This window comes from Centroberyx gerrardi, chromosome 24, assembly GCF_048128805.1.
Source record: "Centroberyx gerrardi isolate f3 chromosome 24, fCenGer3.hap1.cur.20231027, whole genome shotgun sequence".
NCBI classification, from domain to species: Eukaryota; Metazoa; Chordata; class Actinopteri; order Beryciformes; family Berycidae; genus Centroberyx; species Centroberyx gerrardi.
The window spans coordinates 23,135,635-23,156,269 of NC_136020.1; the positions used below are offsets into that span (position 1 = coordinate 23,135,635).

General features: G+C 43.4%; 1 protein-coding gene across 3 annotated transcripts in view; it reads left to right on the plus strand.

The window, feature by feature from the left end:
* Positions 1-20,635, plus strand: part of etv6 (ETS variant transcription factor 6) — a 30,642-nt gene that overhangs the window by 3,355 nt on the left and 6,652 nt on the right. Inside the window, exons 2-4 of one of the 3 annotated variants that reach the window (XM_071900592.2) lie at positions 448-577; positions 15,443-15,607; positions 19,612-19,746. In XM_071900592.2, the coding sequence (XP_071756693.2) occupies positions 448-577; positions 15,443-15,607; positions 19,612-19,746 (430 nt within the window). The remainder of the gene's footprint in view (positions 1-447; positions 578-15,442; positions 15,608-19,611; positions 19,747-20,635) is intronic. The other 2 variants (XM_071900591.2, XM_078282134.1) reach the window with 2 other exon arrangements.

The window sequence follows — 20,635 nt, forward strand, 5'->3', positions numbered from 1 at the left end:
CGTTCTGGGTTCGAGTCCGAGCCTTTGTCACATGTCATTCCTCTCTCTCTCGCTTTCCCAATCTTTCCGGTCTCTCTCCACTTAGAACCGTCTAATAAAGGTGAAAATGCCCAAAAAACAACAAAAACAGGCAAAGTTGCTTTTTTTTTGGGGGGAATTGATAACCTATAGACAGTTTACCATCCGTTAAAAGATGCTGTTAAAGGTGAACAGCGTGTTACTGCCTGGATAGCTGTTTCTTTTTAGCAGTTTATCAGAGGAACGCAGTCCAGGTTTCATAGCCGGCGTCGGTCAGATCGGGGCGGGGCGGTGTGGGTTCAGGGCCGGTGTGGGTTCAGGGCCGGTGTGGGTTCAGGGCCGGTGTGGGTTCAGGGCCGGTGTGGGTTCAGGGCCGGTGTGCTGCGCAGCGCTGTGAGCCATGCTTTGTGTCTCTGTGTCTATTCATAGCAGGAGAGGAGCTCTTTCAGTCCTTCCGCCAGTCCGCTGCCAAACTCCACTTCCTCCCCCGTCCACGCTCCCGCCGCCAGGCCAGCCAGCCGAATGGAGGACGAGCCTGCCAGGCTGCCTGCGCACCTGCGTGAGTCACACACACACACACACACACACACACACACACACACAGATAAGCAGTGACTCCTACACAGCATTGATCAGTCCGTCACTTGGAACAGGATTGATTGATTTTTTCTTTTTTCGGCGTCTTTAGCATCCTCCACTGTAAACGCTTTCTGTTTAATATTTTAACATTTTTTTAGTCTCCATCTTTGTCCCTCAGCCTCACTGTGGTGTTTCTACAGTGCACTTCCCACAGATCACCTGTCAATCAAACAGTGTGGGCGGAGCTTGGCTTTTCTAAGTCAAGTTGTTGAGGAAGATTTCATATAATTCTGAGGGGAGGTTTTGTTCTAGCAGTTAAATTGAATTAACGTATTTGACCCAAACTGATTTAAAGTGGTAATCCTCGAGATTGTTGTTTTTCTTTAGCCTCCATCTTTGGCGCTAAGCTAAGAGATCACCTGTCAATCAAACAATGTGGGCAGAGCTTGGATTTTCTGTTGCTGCAGTTTGAGTTTCTTTGAGTTTTTCTTTGTCTGTTCAGCCATGGTGGCTATCGCTGCTCATGCTAACTACCCAGTTCTTCTTCTTCTGTTGATTCCAAAACAAATCAGAAACGTAAAACGCATCACTTCCGCCAGAGAGCCGCCAGACACCGGCTGTTTAGAACAGACGATGGAGAAGCTTTATGAACTGGATGATTGATTGGATCACTTATGGAAATCAGAGATAAAGAGGAGCAGAACAGACATTTATTTATATGAAAATGTTGTGTATCACTACTTTAACTGGTTGAAATCCATGGCAGACGCAGTGTCACATCAAATCATGACAGCACACACTCTATTAACCACCGCATGTGCACCGGACTGGTCATGCATTACCTGTTGGCAGCGAGGCGTCGGAGCAGATCTGGGGTCAGAGAGCTGAAGCAGAGACGCTTCCACTGGAGCAGAACTGACAAACTGACTGTACTGGAATCAGACAGTCAGACAGAGGAGAGGAGGAGGAGGAGAGGAGAGGAGGAGAGGAGAGGAGATAAACAGAGTGCAACAAAATACACCTTTGGGAGCGAAACTGAAGGATGGAACAAAGAGACAACACAGAGCGAGAGAATACATGGTCAGCTTGACATGAATGGTGATCTGGTGAACGATAGAAAAAAAGGAGGACAACTGATAAAAGGTAGGGGAGAGAGGGATTAAGGCTGCGTTCAACACCCAGCGTGTTCTGATCGGTTTCTCTGAGCTCTGCGGTGTTTCCTCCTTCAGTTCAGCTGGTTTGTCCAGGTGAGAACGATGACCTTTGACCTCTGGTGGCACCGAATAACGGCAGCGAGAGTCTCAGTCCTCTAACAAGAGAACAAGAGAAACACAAGGGATTATGGGTAGAAGGAGACGGATGCAGGTTCCTCATGCTTGGAAAGCCTAGCAGAACAAAATGAAGTCTGGACTGATGCTCATATTCAGCTGTTTCTTCTTCATGTGTTCTTAACGGGTATGAACACCACAGAAGAAGAGACAGACAAGTCCGTCATGTTAGATAAAGTTACAGAGACTGGAGTCAGATTTGTACCAAAACTCTGTCCAATAAACAAGCTGCTTGTGAGTCATGTGACTTTTGTTTACAAGCTGTTGGTCAGTTTGAACCTAAACCAACCAAATACAAAAAGTTAACTTTTCCACTCTGGTTCAGACCAAAGAGAACCTGCGTGTTCTTCTTCTTCTACCCATCCAGTTTTGTTCGTCTTCCTCAGTCTTGATTGAATGAAGTGAGAAAGAAAAGTTGGAAGCAGAGAGGAAAGGTAGGGAAGGGAAAATATGTCGGAACATGTTTTGAAAAGGAGGAGTGAAGCAAAGCAAGTGAAGCAACGCGGTGACGGTTGTGTCGGCTTGTCGGGGCTTCGGCTTCGGCCCCGTCCCGTCCCGTCCCGCCGGGTCACCGCCGCTTTTCAGCCAATCAGAGAGCAGGCGGGGCTGGAGCGCTGCCAAGATAACAGAGCCGACGTTCAAAGAGTAGCCGCGTCCATCAATATTTAACCGGCTCTGTAACGTGTGAGCGGTTCAGCGGGGCGTCTGGCTCTGCAGAGGCGGCCTGAACACGTGGGGGAAGAAACGGCACAGGAAATTCCCCCAGCCCACTTCCCCTTTCACATTGTCGCAGAAAAAGGAAGAGCGCTCAACAGGTCCGCCTCCAGCGTCCTGCCACGGGTCAGCTCGCCTCCGGGTGTTGCTGCAACTTGTTTAAGGAGCATTTTGGCACATTTAAGGATTATTTATGTACATTTAAGGAGAATTTCAGTACATTTAAGGAGTATTTCAGTACATTTAAGGAGTATTTATGTACATTTAAGGAGTATTTATCCACATTTAGGGAGTATTTCCCCACATTTAAGGAATATTTATCCACATTTAACGAGTATTACTCCACATTTAAGGAGTATTTCTCCACATTTAAGGAGTATTTCTTCACATTTAAGGAGTATTTCTGTACATTTAAGGAGTATTTATCCACATTTAAGGAGTATTTATCCACATTTAAGGAGTATTTCCCCACATTTAAGGAGTATTTCCACACATTTAAAGAGTATTTCTGTACATTTAAGGAGTATTTATCCACATTTAAGGAGTATTTCTGCACATTTAAGGGGAATTTCTGTACATTTAATGAGTAATTCAAGGAGTAATTCTGCACATTTAAGGAGTATTTCTGCACATTTAAGGGGAATTTCTGCACATTTAAGGAGTATTTCTGCACATTTAAGGAGTATTTCTGCACATTTAAGGAGTAATTCTGCACATTTAAGGAGTATTTCTCCTTGCAGATCCGACTCTCACACATCTGTAAATCAAGAAAACGTTTTCTTCTTCCAGTGTTTAGTTTATTGCTGCTGGTTGGGATCCACTTCCCTTCCTGCTCCCTCAGACAGACAGCAACATGTCTCTCTCCCTCCAAACACCTCTCCTTCTCTTCTTCTTCTCCTTCTCTCCTTCTTCTTCTTCTTCTTCTTCTCTTCTCTATCTAAACACACGTGTTGAGAAACAAGCCGTCCATTAACCCCCACACTCAAAGAGAATTTTGTCCTGGGGGGGGGGGGGGGAAGGGAAGGAAGAGAAGGGGAGGGGAGGGGAAGAAAAAAAAAGAAAGACAGAAAAAAAAAGAGAGAGAGGGAGGAAATTGCAGTGTGGGCAGAAATCCGCCTTCTCCATTTCCTGGGGAGGAAGTGGATTAGGTCGGGGGAGAGCTGCAGCCGGCTCCTCACTCTGAAAGAATGCTGCCAGGCTCGACTCTAAACCTCCGAACTGAACCCACATCAGTCTGGACCTGATGGAGGGGAACCGGTTTTCTGTTCGTTTTTTCTCTCTTTTTTATTTTCTGTTTTTTACTCTCACCTGTCTCTCTTAATGTTATTTCATTATCTATTCATTTCACCACTGTTGTGTTTCGGGGGTTCGGTTGTTTTCGTGGGTTTCCTTCTCTGTTTGTAATTTAGTTTAGTTTTTCTGTTTGATTGATCACTGTCTAGAGCTGCAACGATGAATCGATTAGTTGTCAACTATTAAATTAATCGCCAACTATTTTGATAATCGATTAATCGGTTTGAGTAATTTTTTAAGAAAAATAAGTCAAAACTCTCTGATTCCAGCTTCTTACATGTGAATATTTTCTGGTTTCTTTACTCCTCTATGACAGTAAACTGAATATCTTTGGGTTGTGGACAAAACAAAACATTTGAGGACGTCATCTTGGGCTTTGGAAAACACTGATCGACATTTTTCACCATTTTCTGACATTTTATAGACCAAACAACTAATCGATTAATCGAGAATAATCAACAGATTAATCGACAATGAAAATAATCGTTAGTTGCAGCCCTATCACTGTCATGTCTCTCTTTTTTATTTTCTGTTTTTTTTCCATGAAGCACTTTGTGATTTTGTTTCAAAAAGTGCTCTATAAATAATAATAATAAACTTTATTATTATTACTCCGACTTTTGAAATTGTCATGTAAACAACTTAATCTGATTATTTTAATCGGAGTAAAGTCATAATGAGATTAAGCAGAACCGGATTAACACAGCTGGATTTCTGCTCAGTCTTTCAGTTTATTGGAGAATGGAAACGCCTTCGATTTCTTTTGTTTTTGTTTTTTTTCAAACCGCGCAGGTCAAAGGTCACCAGACCCAGATGTCATATTTTTATTTTATTTCTTGGCACCTTGCAGTATTGAAAGTGTAAACCAATAGGATCTCAGCTAGGGAGAGAAAGGCATTTTTTTTTACATTTTATTTGAGTATAGTTTATTATTTGGAATTTTTATGTTCGCCTGCTGTTACACAGGAAGTCGCCACCAAAAATACTGTTTTCCAGGAAGTAAAAGTAATGGGGTTTGGTATAAAAATACAAATAAACATATAAATAGGTGTATATTAATACATTTTAATAACAACAAGCTGAAAAAGTCCCGTAAATCAGGCTATTAGAGGAACTGTGCTACTTCAAACCATGTAAACGTTATAATCTTGCATCTTATATATACATTTACATATCTTATCTTAAAGGTCCCATCTGGTGTAAAGCAGGACTCCCTCTCCTCTGTGATGATAAAGGAGTTGGATGTGTATCTAAACATGGTGAAAGTATCAAAACTAAATCCACACAATCCATATTAGAAAAGCGAGCCTCTAAACGAGCCGTTTGGACTTCCGTAACTTTGTGGCGTCACAAAGGTTCGCTCATTATCATTTCTGTAAGAAATAATAGACTAACAAAGTGTTTTTTTCAAAGCGGTCGAGCGGTCGTCATCGTTTATTACCGGAGAGTTTTCCCTACCTGTAGCCGCCGGGCCGCGGCGTCTCATGTTTCACTCTCGAAACGGTTAGCCAATCGGAACAGAGGGGTCGTTAATATTAATGAGCCTTAAAGACACGGCGACAGAAACAGCCTGTTCTTGGTAAGGCTCAGAGAGATGCTGGAAAATGAACGTGTTAAATAAACATGATATATATGGGGACTGGTGATTCCCACTAATCGGAGTATCACAGTTGGAGCAGTATACTTTCTTCCATGAACTCTGTTTAGTTTTTTGTTGTAACTCTCTGGACTCTTCATCACAGAAGCTCAGGAGTCATGAATGTCGCAGCCGAGAGTAACGAAAAGGCTCAGGAAGGCTTTCACTGACACACTCAGGATAACAGACACTGATGAAGTGTGTCAGTCGTCGTTTTTTTTCACACCAGTAACCAGCAATCGCCATCCGGGCTGAATCAAACCGGTCAGCGCGGCTCCCACGCATCCAGAGCGTGATGCAACCTGGGACAGAAAAGCCGAAATAAAAATAATATAAAACGCAGATTAATAGCAGATAAGCTGCAGTCAGAGAGAAAACACTGAATTATTTACAGGCTCGATACACGATGTGCTGCTGTGTTGTTCTGCAGAAAACGTGTGTGAGACTTGAGGAATACTGACTGCAAGAGTAGAAATATCTTGCTGGGTGATTTTAAAAAAAAATCTATGTCCATGGAAACACGACTGGCTGGTTTCCTCGGTGTGTGTGTGTGTGTGTGTGTGTGTGTGTGTGCTCACAGCTGGGTTTGCACTATGCATGCTTGTATGAGTGGGTGGATGAGAGTGAGAGTCTTATGTCTTTGTGCAAAGCCTGCCAGAGGTAGTGTAGGTGTATGCTGGCTGTGTATTTATTCATCTGTGTGTGTGTGTGTGTGTGTGTGTGTGTGTGTGTGTGAGTGTGTGATATGACTGCAAACCCCCCATCAGCTTCCTTTGCTCTGTCTCTCTGTCTCTCGCTCTCTGTGTTATATTACTCACTTTACTGTATGGGGGAATTGGTGTTGTAAAGTGTGTGTGTGTGTGTGTGTGTGTGTGTGTGGTGTGTGTGTGTGTGTGTGTGTGAGTTCGGTCTTTCTGAGGGGAAATTTCCTGCCCCTGGAAGCAGCTCTTGTCCTCAGGAATTTCCTGAGTGGGCAGACGGCGCTTCCTGAATAAATGTTGTTGTTGTGTGTGTGTGTGTTGTGTGTGTGTGTGTGTGTGTGTGTGTGTGTGTGTGTGTGTGTTTTAACTCCCTCTCTTTTCTCCTCTGAAAGGGAAACTGTTCTCACATGCCAACGACCAAACTGAGAGCGCCCCCCTCCTCTTCCTGCTCGCTCCACATGGCATTGTAAACTGTAACTGGGGCTTCGCTTCGCTCCGAACGTCAAACACCGGTGTTACGGATCGATGTGTGTGTGATGCATTTTCTGTTTTAGTGGTTTTTTATACTGACACAGACAGACACAAGACAACAAGACAATATTATCACATGTGGAAGAGACATAAAAACAAAACACACACACTGCAAAAATCATCCATCTTAGTCTCATATTCAGCCTTCAGATCTTATGAAACATTCTGCAGTGAGGAGAGATAACTCCACTGGTTTCCACTGCAGCTTCACTGGTTTCAGGAGTTTTCTACAAATGAAACAAGTCAGTGTGTTGAAACCAGTCAGAATAAGACAGATCACTGCTCTGCTGTCAAGAAAATGACTCTTGATTCTACTAAGTTGATTTGCATTGGAAACAAGTGAAATTACCAAACCTCACTGGCAGATTTTTCCACTTATTTTAAGAAAATTCAGATTTTAGGACTCAATAATAGACTTGAATGACTTGTTATGATGGAGATTTTTTTTTGCAGCTGTGATGCATTTTCATTTCAAGCATTAATGGGAGAAATCAGATTAGCTTTAGCCTGATGTTGATGTCAGGAGGCATATTTATAATGACTGAACACCCCCTCTCTGGATGAATATCTTAAATTGCTAATATTAATATACGTTTTATTTATTTGCGTTTCCGGTTTGTTTGGAATCAGCAGAAGAAGAAGAACTGGGTAGTTAGCGTGAGCGGTGATAGCCACCATGACTGAACAGACAGAAAGCCCAAGCTCCGCCCACACCGTTTGATTGACAGGTGATCTGTGCAGAAACACCGCAGCGATGAGCGCTCAGAGCCAAAGATGGAGAGGAAATCCAAAAGCGCGGATTGACCGATTACCGCTTCACTCTCGGCTCTGTAATGTGGAAAACCGACGTAAATCAGAATAATTGAATTATTTCTGTCTCACCTCGCGTTTTGTGTGTTCACTGCACTTTCTTTACATGGAGAGAAAGGCAGGCTGCAGTGTTTACAGGGTGTGTGTGTGTGTGTGTGTGTGAGAGAGTTTCAGACAGGCAGAGGCCTTTTGATGTCGTTAACAAATCTCTTTGAAGCTTCTGCATTTTACAAAAAAAAAAAAATTGGCTCCCAAACAAAAGGAAAAGTGGCAGTTACGGCTGGATTCAGGAACTAACCTGCAAGAGCCAGCTTGCTCCTGCCGAACAACAAGCTATCAGAAACAGGTCGCGCCGCTTCCTGGCCATAAAAGATTGGTTTGATTGATGATCCGTTTTATGTTTTGTTTTGACTGGATGAAGTCCAGTTTCGCCGGACGGGGACAGGCACGCGCACGCCGCTGCAGGAAATAGAGGATGAATAAAAGAGAAAGGGGGATTTCTGTTGACTGAAGGGTAAAAGTTGGTGTGTGGAGAGATGGATTTTGCCCTGCCGCACCCAGCTGACAGAGGGAGAGAGAGAGGGAGAGAGACAATGAGGAGAAAGAGAGAGAGAGAGAGAGTGCAACAGAATTAAAGCAACAATCAGTGAGGAGCTATAGTGTTTTCTATAGCGTCAGTCAGTCATTCAGAGCGGTGCTGCAGCTGAAAAGGTGCAAGATTATTTTTTTAATCAAATGTGGTCGTGAGCAGAATAATAGACAAAATAGCCAAAAATAATAGACGAAACACAAAAAAATCGAAATTGCAATATGAACTCCTGCAATTTCCAAGTTGCAGAGAGAGGAAATGGATTTGTGAACAAGGAGTTTCAGAGCTGCAGGTAATCTTTGCTCCATTATCTCAGAGAATAAACCAGCCAGGTCCTCGCAAATGCATAGACACCAAGATATTTTTTATTTTAAATCAAGGAAGTAAAAGGATATTGAGGTATCTTTGATCGATTTTTCATTTTTCAGCTACTGCCATAGGCACACATCACAAAATCAAGTGCTGAAACTGCCAGAATCTTGTAGTCTTCCTCCAAGCCTCTCTGCTTTTAGACTCCTAAACTTGCTCCAAATTATCGTTTTGACCCTCACTCTACAAAATTGGGGGAAACTCAGTAAATAATGATCAGTGAGCTTTAATGTGGGCTTTCTTCATCATTTATGTATATCTTCCACCAGGAGAAAAATGATCAAAATGAAAAGTTCGAGCTCTCTGTTGTTTTGGAGCAGCTTTGTCGGCTTTAGGCTTCGTTGCAGTTTGTTCTTTCTTGTTTGAACAAATGAAACAGGGAGGGAACAGAGGAGCGACTCACTGATCAACAACACAGTGAACCCTGCTGATATATTATGCTTATTTTGGTTATTTTCCCCTCTTGTTAAGTAGTGTGCGGATTCTCTCCATGCTGGTTGAATTCCTGGAAGCTTTGCACAGCAGCCTGTGTAGCTAGTCTATACTTTGTGCAACGAGCCAGTAAAATATTACTGATTGCTTCTTTAAGTGAGGAAATGTGGAGCTGTCATACCCACATGGCCCTGAGTCAGAGTGTCAGAAGGTCAAGGCCGACCCTCCTCCTCCCCCTCCTCCTCCTCCTCCTCCTCCTTCCTCCTCCTCCCTCCTCCTCCTCTGTCTGGAGAAAGAAAAGCTTTTCTCTATTGAGATAGCAAGACCAATATCCGCCTACTTCTGCTTCAAGAGAAAAAGCAAACATTTACCGAAGAACCGAATGACTAAGGAGCTTTGAGCTGGGAGAGCAAAGTCCTCGTCTTACTGATGCAACCGCACTATTTTTTACTATTTTTTTTTTTTTTTTTTATTCGGTTCTGCTTCTTTCAGACCGGGGCGAGGCTGAAAACTACACAGATTTAAACCCCAAGTTGAAAGTTGTTTTACTTGCCTAAACTTAAAGCTGCAGTACGTAACTTGTATGGATTCACATTTATTTAGAAGTAAGGACCACAAAGAAGCTCTAATCTTATCCTTCATGATTTTTTTTTAAACTGTACATGAAGTTATTTTCTGGATGAATCCTAGTCATGTAGTTGTTTTTAAGATTATCAAATAAATTCAGTCAATCAGTCAATCGATTAAAAATAAATCGCCATGTTTGGAAGCCAAAGACGAGCAGGATAACTGAAACATTCTCATTTTAAAGTGAATTGTGTGGAAACCCGTCCGACCAATGAGGAGAAGTCTGAGGCAGAAGGCGGGGCTCCGGCCTGTCAATCACTAGGAGGAGTGGGAGGAGTCGTTCCTTGTATTGGTTCAGGTTTGATCCGTTTCCTCCTGAACTTGGTGACACAGATTTAGGACATTAATTATGTGAAAATGACGTTCCTCCGCCACAGATTGAATTCTGTGACAAAAAATTGACATTTTCAGCTGAAGGTTGACTCACGGTTAAGTTTAGGCAACTAAAACAACTTGGTTAAGGTTTGGGAAAGACTTTGGTCATGGCTAAATAAGAAAAACTTCAGCTAAAAATCGAAATTTGACTTCCAGCACCCGACCACAACACCCTGCCTGTCACTGAGCCGCTCCACTGTGACTCTACTTCCTGTTTATAGTCGTGTCTCCTTCATGGAACCGTTTCATGCTGGGAAAACGGAATTTTAACACGTAATCTGGTGTTAACAAGTCGTGTTCATGTCACGTATTTGTGTCAGATCAGGTTGTCAGTCCTCCGGTTTTACAGTTTTTCCGCTCGGTGGTGTAAACAGAAGCGTAGCGAGCAGCGGGGTGAAGCTCGGTGCGACTCGCCGAGCCAGACCGCGAGTCTGGTCTGGTCCGGTCCGGACTTTGTACGGTTCGCATCGGGTCGGAGCTCCAGAATTCGCCCGGCGGAGGGAGAGGGGAAGTCGGGGGGCTTCTGCACCGCAACGACGAAACAAGATACCGGTGATCTCATCCTCCTCTTCCCTCCATTCATCCCAAGCGCTTATGAGTTGCCTTGGCAACATTGTGTGCCGTGTGTGTGTGTGTGTGTGTGTGTGTGTGTGTGTGTGGAGGGAGTGTGAGCGTGAGCGGGGGCCTGAGAAACCGCAGAGTGAAAATTATGTGTCATCAGAGAGGATTAGGAGCCCACGGTTTAGTCAAGGGCCTGGGATCCTGCTGTCGAGCTCGAGGGTTTCATTCAGTGTAAACACACACACACACACACACACACACACTCACACACACACACTCATGAACAGCGTGAACCTGAGATGCATCCAACAAAAGCAGCAGTGGATGACAAGGGAGACAGAAATTGATTTTCTCCTCTAACCTGTAACAAATCTGCTACAGATTCCCTCACGTAAAACAATTAAAAAGACAGAAAAGAGACAAATTTCTCTGTAAAAAGAAGCGCTGGAAAGGTTTTAAAGGAGCAGAGCAGGAGAGAGAGAGTGTCGGGGTTGAAGGTCTCTCTCTCTCTCTGTCTCTCTCTCTCTCTGTCTCTCTCGCTGTCCTTGCTCCTCCATTTTCCTTTCCGTCTAAAAATGAGCAAGAGGCCTTTGTATCTCTGCGGCTCCGTTCACACTGCAGCCCAAAGTTTCCCAATTATGATTTTCTCCCTCCCGTGTGACTCAGATCTGATGTTTTCTGATCAGTCTGAACCGCAAAAAAGCTGCATTTTTGCGTCCCATTTTTTTCAATTTTGACTCAGATCACATGGATATGTTTTACAGAATTGGATCCAGAAACATGCGACTGGCTTGTTTCTGAACGCTCAAATCAGAATGTGTCAGTGTTGTACTCTGATGTCATCCACCTGCGACAGTTGTCATCATTTTGTCTTTGCCTCGTTATCGTTGGAATGGAAAGAAAGCCAAAAAGTGACTTGATTGGTATTTGGGTAATCGCTTCAATTCAGTCGAGGCACAAACAAGCAGGAGAAGCTACAAAAACAGATGTGATGTCTTTTGTTTTTGTGACTCTCTCTCTCTCTGTGTGTGTGTGTGTGTGTGTCTCTTCTCCACATGGCTGTCAGGTCATATTGGTATCAGATATGAGTTTCATCCTAAATATAGATATAGATACAGATATCCAAAAAAATCTGATAGAATTCAGAATTGAGCGTGAAGATCCTGCAGTGTGAACGGAGCCTCAGTAACGCCTGAGTATCCGTTTCCCTTCCTGTTTGCCTTTCCTTCTTCTTCTTCTTCTTCTTCTTCTTCTTCTTCTTCTTCTTCTTCTTCTTCTTCTTCTTCTTCTTTTCACGCCTTTTTTAATTTGTCTTCATCTCCTCCTGCTCCTGGCTTTTTACCTCCTTTGCCTTCATTTCTTTTTGTACACTATCCATTTCTGCTCCTCTCCCTCTCTCTCTTTCTCTCTCTCTCCCTCCCTCTCTCCCTCCGTCTTGCTGCTGACTGTTGATAAACCTCCCAGCGTCGCTCTCTAACCTTACCGCAGGAAGTTTCCTGTGCTGAAACGGAGCCCACGCTGGATTGCTTCCTGCCAAAGTGCGTTGTGGGACACGTTTGTTTGGGCCCCCCCCCCCTCTTCCTCCTCCTCCTCCTCCTCCTCCTCCTCCTCCTCCCCTTGTTGCTTCCTCCGCTGGGCTCGGTGCAGATGGCTGAGGCCGGCAGACCGGATCTCGGAGGGGTTTTGGCAGAGCAGCACCTCTCTCCGGCCCTGGAGAGAACATACCGCAGCCGTGACCTCGCGACCCAGAGTGCACTGCTGCCTGTCACCCGCAGGAGACGAGCGTGCAGCTGGTGCATGCTGCGCAGATGGCAGACCGACTCGTATTGATTGCAAGTAGACGCTGCAGTCACTTAAGAGTGTCCCGGTGCATCCCAGACCCGTCCCGTTATATAAAGTCGAGTCAGATTTATTCAGAAAGTGTTTTTAAAGCTGCACTAGGCAAGTCTGATCAGCCTGAATCTCAAACTGAGGCTCCGTCCGTCCTCAATTTGAGACGCTGTAGATTCGCCCTATTGGCCCAAATTAAATTCTGGCATCGGATTGGACACTTCTCTCCCACGGGAAGAGATGAATTGACACTTTAAGTAATAATTCGCTGTATTTTTATACCATTCGACGTCTGTTTTACTACTCTCTATCGCTATTAACTTATCAAAAACCGTCCAGAGAAAGCTGGACTCACCAGCGTTAGATCTTTTCCTCTCTCGTCTCTTTGGTTTCCTAAAGCAGCACGGACCGGCTGGGTTGGCGAACACTTTACTGACCTCACACTGCAGGATTTCTGGGTAGTGAAGTTCGAACAGTTTTCAAACAGTTGCCTCTCGCTGCCAATCGGGACCCACCGACGTGCAACCAAAGGGTGTAAATACAGATTTAAAAACGAGATCTTGCATATCGCGTCACAAATTTTAAAACAGAAAGTAGAGTCTCAGTGCGGCAGAGTTCCCAGTTTGTATGAAGTTTGTAGGAAAGGAAAGTCACATTTTAATATTTAGTGAAAGCTTTTCTTATCTAACCAAGACCAAAGCCTTTCCCAAACCTTAATCAAGTTTAGCCACAGAATCCAGTTCATGGTGGAGGAACGTCATTTTCACATAATTTGTGTCCACAGCACGTAAATCTGTGATTCAGAGTTTTTATGAGATCCTGTAGTCCGGTTCCAGACTCCTGAATCCCGTCCCGCTCTTTAGATTTGGCAATTCAGAGAGTCTGGTGTTTCCCTCGTCAACGGCTCGTTCAATCGAGCCAATCAGTGGCTTTGTGGGCGGGACTAAAGTTTGAACCGTTCGATCGTCGTTTCGGCAGAATAGATTTGTTGAAGTCACCTCCTTAACCAACAGATTCCCCCTTAAACAACATCTATATGAGGAAATTTCAGTAATGCAGTGGGAAGCAAACGGACATTCGGGCTGGAGATCATGTTGTATTTGACGTGCAGAAGTCGAGTTCTCTATCTGTCAAACGCTGGTTCCTGTGGTTGTGAAACACCTGAGAGCGGGTCGCAGCGTCCTGTCGCTTCTGACGGTATCTGTCCGATAACCTCGGCCTGCCGGGCTTATCGCACCGCGGTGTCACTATCTGGATATGGAGGGAGGGTGGGGGGGGACAAAATGGGAAGCTGACGATCTAGACAGGGTTTCATTTCATATTGATTGCTCTCTGTGAAAACTTCCTTTGTTTGACGGGGGAAACCGAGCACGAGTTCCTATTACTGGTGTGACGGCGACAGTGCCGGCCAAAGATAACAGCTGTCCGACTCCCGGAGGAAGCGTTTGAGGCCGAACGATAAGTGAGACGCAAGAAATGAGTAGTTACGCTCTGTGTGGGTGTGATGGATGGTCTGATCGTAGTGACACACTCTGCTGCATGTCTGTTTGTGTGTGTGTGTGTAGGAGAGAGTGAGAAAGAGAGAGGTTAACCTGAGTCATACTGTAAATCAGGAGAGTGCAAATTCACACAATGAGGTGGCAGTGAGTGTCACTAAATGAGTGTCAGACTGTGTTTTAATACAATACTAAAAATACCCATCATCCTTTTATGTCAGACAGTATTGGCAGATTGTAGTTTTAGCTCTAGAAACATTTCTCGGAGGCAGAAATAATCTGATTGGTTGAGTTAAACCTCAGTGGGCGGAGCCAAAGAACCACAGTTTTTCTGGCTAAGTAACATCAGACTGAAGCTCAGTGAAAAAGACAAGAGGTAAGAGAGGAGGAAGCTAATATTATGAAGCCTAGCGCTCTGCTGCTAACTGAAAAAATACAATCTATCATACTAAGTTATCTAGGTTAGCTCGTTAGCTAGCTGACCTTCAAGTTCAAACTAGCCATACTAGCCTATAGCTAGCTAGGTAAGCTAGTTAGCTAGCTGCTGACCTTCAAAATGATGAATGAATAAATAAGAGTTCCTTCTTTGTCATTCAGGTTTTCCAGTTAGCTAACTTGCGCTTCAAAACAGAGTTTGAGTTAGCTAACTAACACTATGAAAAACTGTGTTCTTTAGCTCCGCCCACTGAGGTTTAAATCAACCAATGAGATTAGTTCTGCCTCAGAGAACTGTTTGCATAATTAAAACTCAAATCTGCACAATATTAAAGTAAATTTCAGGGAATTGTTCATATTCTCCTCATGGATGAATGTTTGCTCTCAGCGTGATTCTTCTTCTTCTCTTCCTCTAAATGTGTTTTGGTCACCAACCAGTGCAGATGTTTTTCTCTCCTGTTCCCACAGCAGTGAAGAAAAAAAACCCCTCTCATTCCTGTTTCCCCTCCTCTCCCTCCATGTGTCCTCATCCCTCCATACTCAGATTAATAAAGCGGTCTGATGTGTCAGGAGTTCACAACTGAAATAACTGTCTGACCATTTTTCTTATATCCCCCCTCTTCTTCTTCTTCTTCTTCTTCTTTTATCCTTTTGATTCATTCTGCCTTCCTCCCCTCCACCTATCATCCTCTAATCTTTTATTCCAACCTCCTCTCCCTTTCTCGTTCCGTCTCCTCCTTCATCTTTTTTTTTTCCTTTATCCCCGCTGCCGTTCCCGTAATCGCTCCCTCCTTTTTTTTTTCCTTTTATCTTCACTTCCTCAATATCCTTTTTACTGCCTAGGCCTCCTTCCTTCCTCTCCTCCCCCCCCGCTTCCCTCCTCCTCTCCTTTCCTCTCCACCCCTCCCCTCCCCCTCCTTCCTGTCTTTCCTCCTTTTCTTCCTTCCTTCCTCTCCCCAACCCCCCATCTCTTCTTCTTCTTCACTGATCTCATCCGTCTTTCTTCCTTTCTGTTTTGCTGCTTCTTCTCCAAACCCTCCCCCCTCCTTTCTGCCCCCGTCTTCTCCTCCCTCTCCTCTTTCCTCCTCTTCTTCTTCTCCTCTCTTTTCTCGCGGCAGGGTTGCAGCCGGTGTTCTGGAGCCGGGAGGACGTGGCCCAGTGGCTGCGCTGGGCGGAGAGGGAGTTCGCCCTGCGGCCGATCACCAGCGGATCCTTCCAGATGAACGGCAAGGCGCTGCTGCTGCTCACCAAGGAGGACTTCCGCTACCGCTCCCCCCACTCCGGTACACTCTTCCTCCTTTTCCTCCTCCTCCTCCTCCTCCTCTTCCTCATCGTCATTTCAGAATGGAAGTTCCTGGAAATGCGCACTCTCAAAAAGTTTTCTTGATTGATTTATTTTACATTTATTCTTCATGTTTTACATCTACAAATCAAAACAGTTTCACATAAAAAAACAAAAATTACATTAATTCTTACATAGGCCTCCAAAAGCGAAGAAGACCCATTTCTATTACTTACATCATTCTGTAGGATTACTGTGACGGTAGATGTGCTGTTCATATTTCAGCCACATATATGAAAGCTATTTATTCAAGAAACCACAAATTCCAGACGGGGGGAAGCTGGGGAATCGGATGAATTCTCTGTTGAAGTCGGGGGAATATCTGGGAATTTTTGCAGATGGATCACTTTACAGGCGAATGCGAGGATGTGTTGTCCAGCTCGGCTCACGTGTTTGGGTGGAAACCGGACTGGAAAACAACGTTAGCAAACCAGGAAGGAAGAACAGTTTTGGGTCTTGGAAAACGCTCCGACTTAGTTATGGAAGGTCATGGAAAAGCCTTGGAATTTAACATCTGGACTGCAGTGGGAAACCTGAATAAGACATGTAACATCAGGAAGAAAAATCAAAAAAATGACTGATTGCACAAAATTAAACGGTAAAACGGATAGCGCTGAAACGATTAGTCGATCGACATAAACATCATTTTGATTTTCTATTAATAGTTTTTGTCATTTATGAGTAAAAACACCAAACATTTGCTGGTTGCAGCTTCACAAACACTAAGATTTGCTGCTTTTCTCTGTTTCATCTCATTATTAAATTGTGTTTTTTGGCTGCTGGTCAGACTCACTTTGGACTCTGGGAACAGAGATGGGCATTTGTCATTATTTTTGACACTTTATAGACTAAATGATTGATCGATTAATCGAAAAAATAATCGATAATGACAATAATCGTTAGTTGGAGCCCTAGTTTGGGTCCTCAGCTGTTAATTGGATGCGTCACAGCTGTAAAATACTTGATAAATGAACATCTGTGAGCATGCAGTGACCGCACCAACAGCACAATTTAATCTCCAGCGTCTCAGTTATCAGGGATGAGACTCTTCTCTGTTGCAGCGGCTCTTTGTGATTCAGACGGATATGAAGAGTGTATTTATTTATACATACAAGCCTCGCCTGCTGCAGCGTCTAAATCAATGTGTTTACACCAGCGCTGCGCCCTTTACAGCGATAATCAATAAGCTGAGCGGAGCGTCAGGCAGCTGCTGCGGTGAGGCTGCTGCCTTTTGTCGTCTAGTAGAGGAAGTAGGAGACGGTTGATCAGGAAGTACAAACCGACCTCAACTGTCGCCCCGGCAACACCAGGGGCCAGACGCACGGGGAGCGAGCGCACATTAAAAAATAATACGCAAAGCATTTTCCACAGTATACGGACAAGAGGGATGGATTTGCATTTTAGAATAAAAATAGATCTGATGTCAGAATGTGTTTACTGTTCAGTCAGTGATGAAGTCAGTGTCTTCTGGTGCGGTTTGGGATAATAATGAATGAATAATGAGTGAATGGGATTATGAAATATAAAGATAAGGCAGTGACATAAACCCTGCTCAGGTCTGGGAAGTCTGGGAAATGTATTTAGTCATTTCCAGGTCTGGAAAACTGTGGGAAAATTATGCAGCAGAGGTTGTTCTGTATCGATTCACATGACCCTCCAGTCATAGATCCTCAGATTATGATTTCACATGTTGTTATATTTGTTGAATAATAAAAAAGATAATAAAAAGAATAATCTGCAGCTGTAGAGCGATGCTTCAGCTTCAACACCGAGCAAAATCTTCAAATCCAGACAAGAAAATGGCAAAAATTTGCAATTTTACAATGAAAAATGAGGATTTTAATGTGTATTTTAACTGTAGAACCCAGTCATAAGTATCACACATCTTTCTGTTAGTTGTTTTTAGTTGTTTTGTTATGTGACAGCTGATCCGTCACATTAGAAATATGTTGTATAACGGCTTCATGCATCGCAGGTTGAACTGCAGCTCAGGGTCTTGATCTGTTTTTAATCTAAAAGTGAAATATCAGTTGGCAGGGGATAAAGCTGATGCTGATTAATTACATTTAAATAACTGTTGTGATCGCTCCGCCTGCTGCCTGGTTGGGGCTGTGTTGCTGTCAGCGGCCTCGGAGACGACGTCATTTTAGGGAACTGAGCAGATTTCCTGGCTCTTGCTGTGTGTGTTTCGTCTTTTGGGAATTATTAGGGTTTTATTTCCATCACTTTTTGCCGTGTGACATATTTTCCTTTGTAGCAGTTCGCTTTGAAATAACAGGCCATGTCTCTCTTTTTCATTTGGGATCTCTTTTGACCTCAAGTTGCAGTTGCTTGTTTAGGCCTGAACGAGCTGAATGAGGCTCATTTAATGCCAAAAAAAGGTGTTTCATTATCCGTTTATGGCTAATTGACGAGGTGTGGAGGCTTATTCGTGTTTGTTTCCCGGTGATTGTGATTCCTAACGTTAAACATGTATTGTGAACATAGAAGTTTTTTAAAATCTTTTTAATATAGAATATGAGTCAAGTTTGATGCATCAGGAGTTGGGAATTTTCCCCACAGCAAAACTTGAAGCTACAGGACAAGAAAGTGAGAACTGAAAGGGGTGTGTTTGTACGTGTGTGTGTGCATGAGTGTGTGTGTGTGTGTGTGCGCACCATCACTTCCTTCATGAGAATCATTTCCTTGTTGTTGTGATGGTGAAGCCTTTAAGAAAATATTTTAAGATAATGTGTGATGAGTGTGTGTTGCAGCCAGTCAGGATCACTTAACCGTGCAGTTACTGGTTAACAGAGTGAGCGTTCCCCTGCCAGGTCCTGTGAAGCGACGGCTTGTCGGTGTGAAAGTAAAACAAACAGCTGTTAATCATATGAGTAAACGTCCTGCTGAGGGCTTGGTGCCTGGAAGCTGCTGTCAGCCTACTGTATGAGGACTTAAAGGAGAACTGCGGTGTCACGTAGAGTTACAGCACATTCACTTCTGTCTGCGTCGAGTTTACATTTCCCCCGATCTGTCAGCGATGCAAGCTGTATGGAATTAGATTTTTTAACTTTTACTTGTTTTTTTGTCAGTTTTAAAATCCAAATTTTACAGTGTCAAACCCAGAGCTTGAACTGAGCTGCTGTCCTGCTAAGTGAAAAGACATGGATGGGACAGTGAAGTGTTTTTTAGGGATTATTTCCTATTTGCTACAGTTTCACAAGCGCTCCATCCAAATTATATGGATTTGCACGTTGTAATGTGCAATTTTAAATTATTGTTTACGATCGCTAGAAAGATTTGTGTCTCAGAAATAAACATAATTCCATGCAGTCAGGATTTGTTGTCATTGAACTTTAATTTATTACATCGTATTGTGGTTTTATTGAATTCTGAATCTCATATCGCGTATCGAATCGTATTCTGAGAGTATCGTCCCATCACTATCCGTATACACTACCAGTCAAAAGTTTGGACACACCACATTTTTCTTTATTTTTACTATCTTTCCACATTTTAGAATAACAGTAAAGACATCAAAACTATGAAATAACACAAATGAACAAATCAAAACTATCTTATATTTTAGATTCTTTGCCTTGATGGAAAGGCAAAGGCTTTGGAAAGAAATTCATACATAGGATCAACTTCACTATTTATATTTGACTAAGAAACTCATTTCAAGCATTTAAGCAGAAGCCTTTAGATCAAAATGGATTTAAGAGAATGAGGAACACAGAATATTCAGTCAGGAGGTCCAGACTGGTGACTGGTCATGTGTATTTACAGTATAATATATATTCTGTAAATGTTCAGTGTATCTTCCAGTGTTTCCCTGCTGCCTGGAAAGCAGAGAGCAGTTCAGGTCTTTGTAGGTTGAACCTGACTCTAATTTCCCTTTTTTTCTGCCGGGGTTAAATGCTACTGGGAGCCGTGCGGTGACCTCTGACCTTTGTGTCTGTGCAGGGGACGTCCTGTACGAGCTGCTGCAGCACATCCTGAAGCAGAGGAAGCCCCACGTCTCGTATCCCTCCGCCTACTTCCCCGGGAACTCCTTCCACTCGCTGCCGGAGAGCGCGCTGCAGCACCTCAAACTTGAAGGTCAGTCTGGACTTGGGGGGGAATAAAACAAAGTCCAATAATGAGGTGAATCCAGGTAAAAGCCATTATGCTTTATTGATTTCCCTATCAAATCTATACCGATCACAAAGGAGGAGATGCCGAAAAAGAGACGAGTTAGAGAAGGATTTTTAAGTTTGGTGTATTTTCCTGTTTCTACTATTATATATATATTTTCAGGAATCATCAGACAATGATGGAGAGACACTTTAATTAATAAGTCAAGTTGCTGAGGAAGATTTCATGTAATTTTTAGAGGAGATTTTGTTCTAGCAGTTAATTCAATTTAACGTATTTGACCCAAACTGATTTAAAGTTGAAATCCTCAAGATTGTTGTTGGTTGTTTTTCTTTGGCGCTAAACTGAGAGATCACCTGTCAATCAAATAGTGATGTATTTCACTTGTTGTGAAATGGATCAGACCGAGGCAATCGAACACAGATTAGTATAGGCAGGCCTAAATCACAATGAATTCATTACAAATTCGATTTAAAACAGTTTCTTTGATTCCAGAGTTTGGAGTTGAGATTGCAGATGACTCTGTTTACTAGTAGAATCGATTCTCAGGATCGGCGTGGTGGAAATCGAGAATCGACTCTTTGCAGGTTATCTCTTTCAGATAATCTTTATGTACGTATGTTGCGAAAGACATTAAAGGGCAGAGTACACTTCTTGTCAGTAAATCATGCAGCGGGCGTCTCTTTGTAGCTTCAACAGTAGAAACATTCCTCACTTGGCGTCCGTCTTCATCAGGGAAGTAATCTTGACGCTCTGTGAAAATACCCGAGACTGTTTTCTGGCTCTGATCCGGAGAAGCGTGACACAGCGAGAATCGAGCGTGGCCGAGCGGCGAGCTGCACACTCCACATGT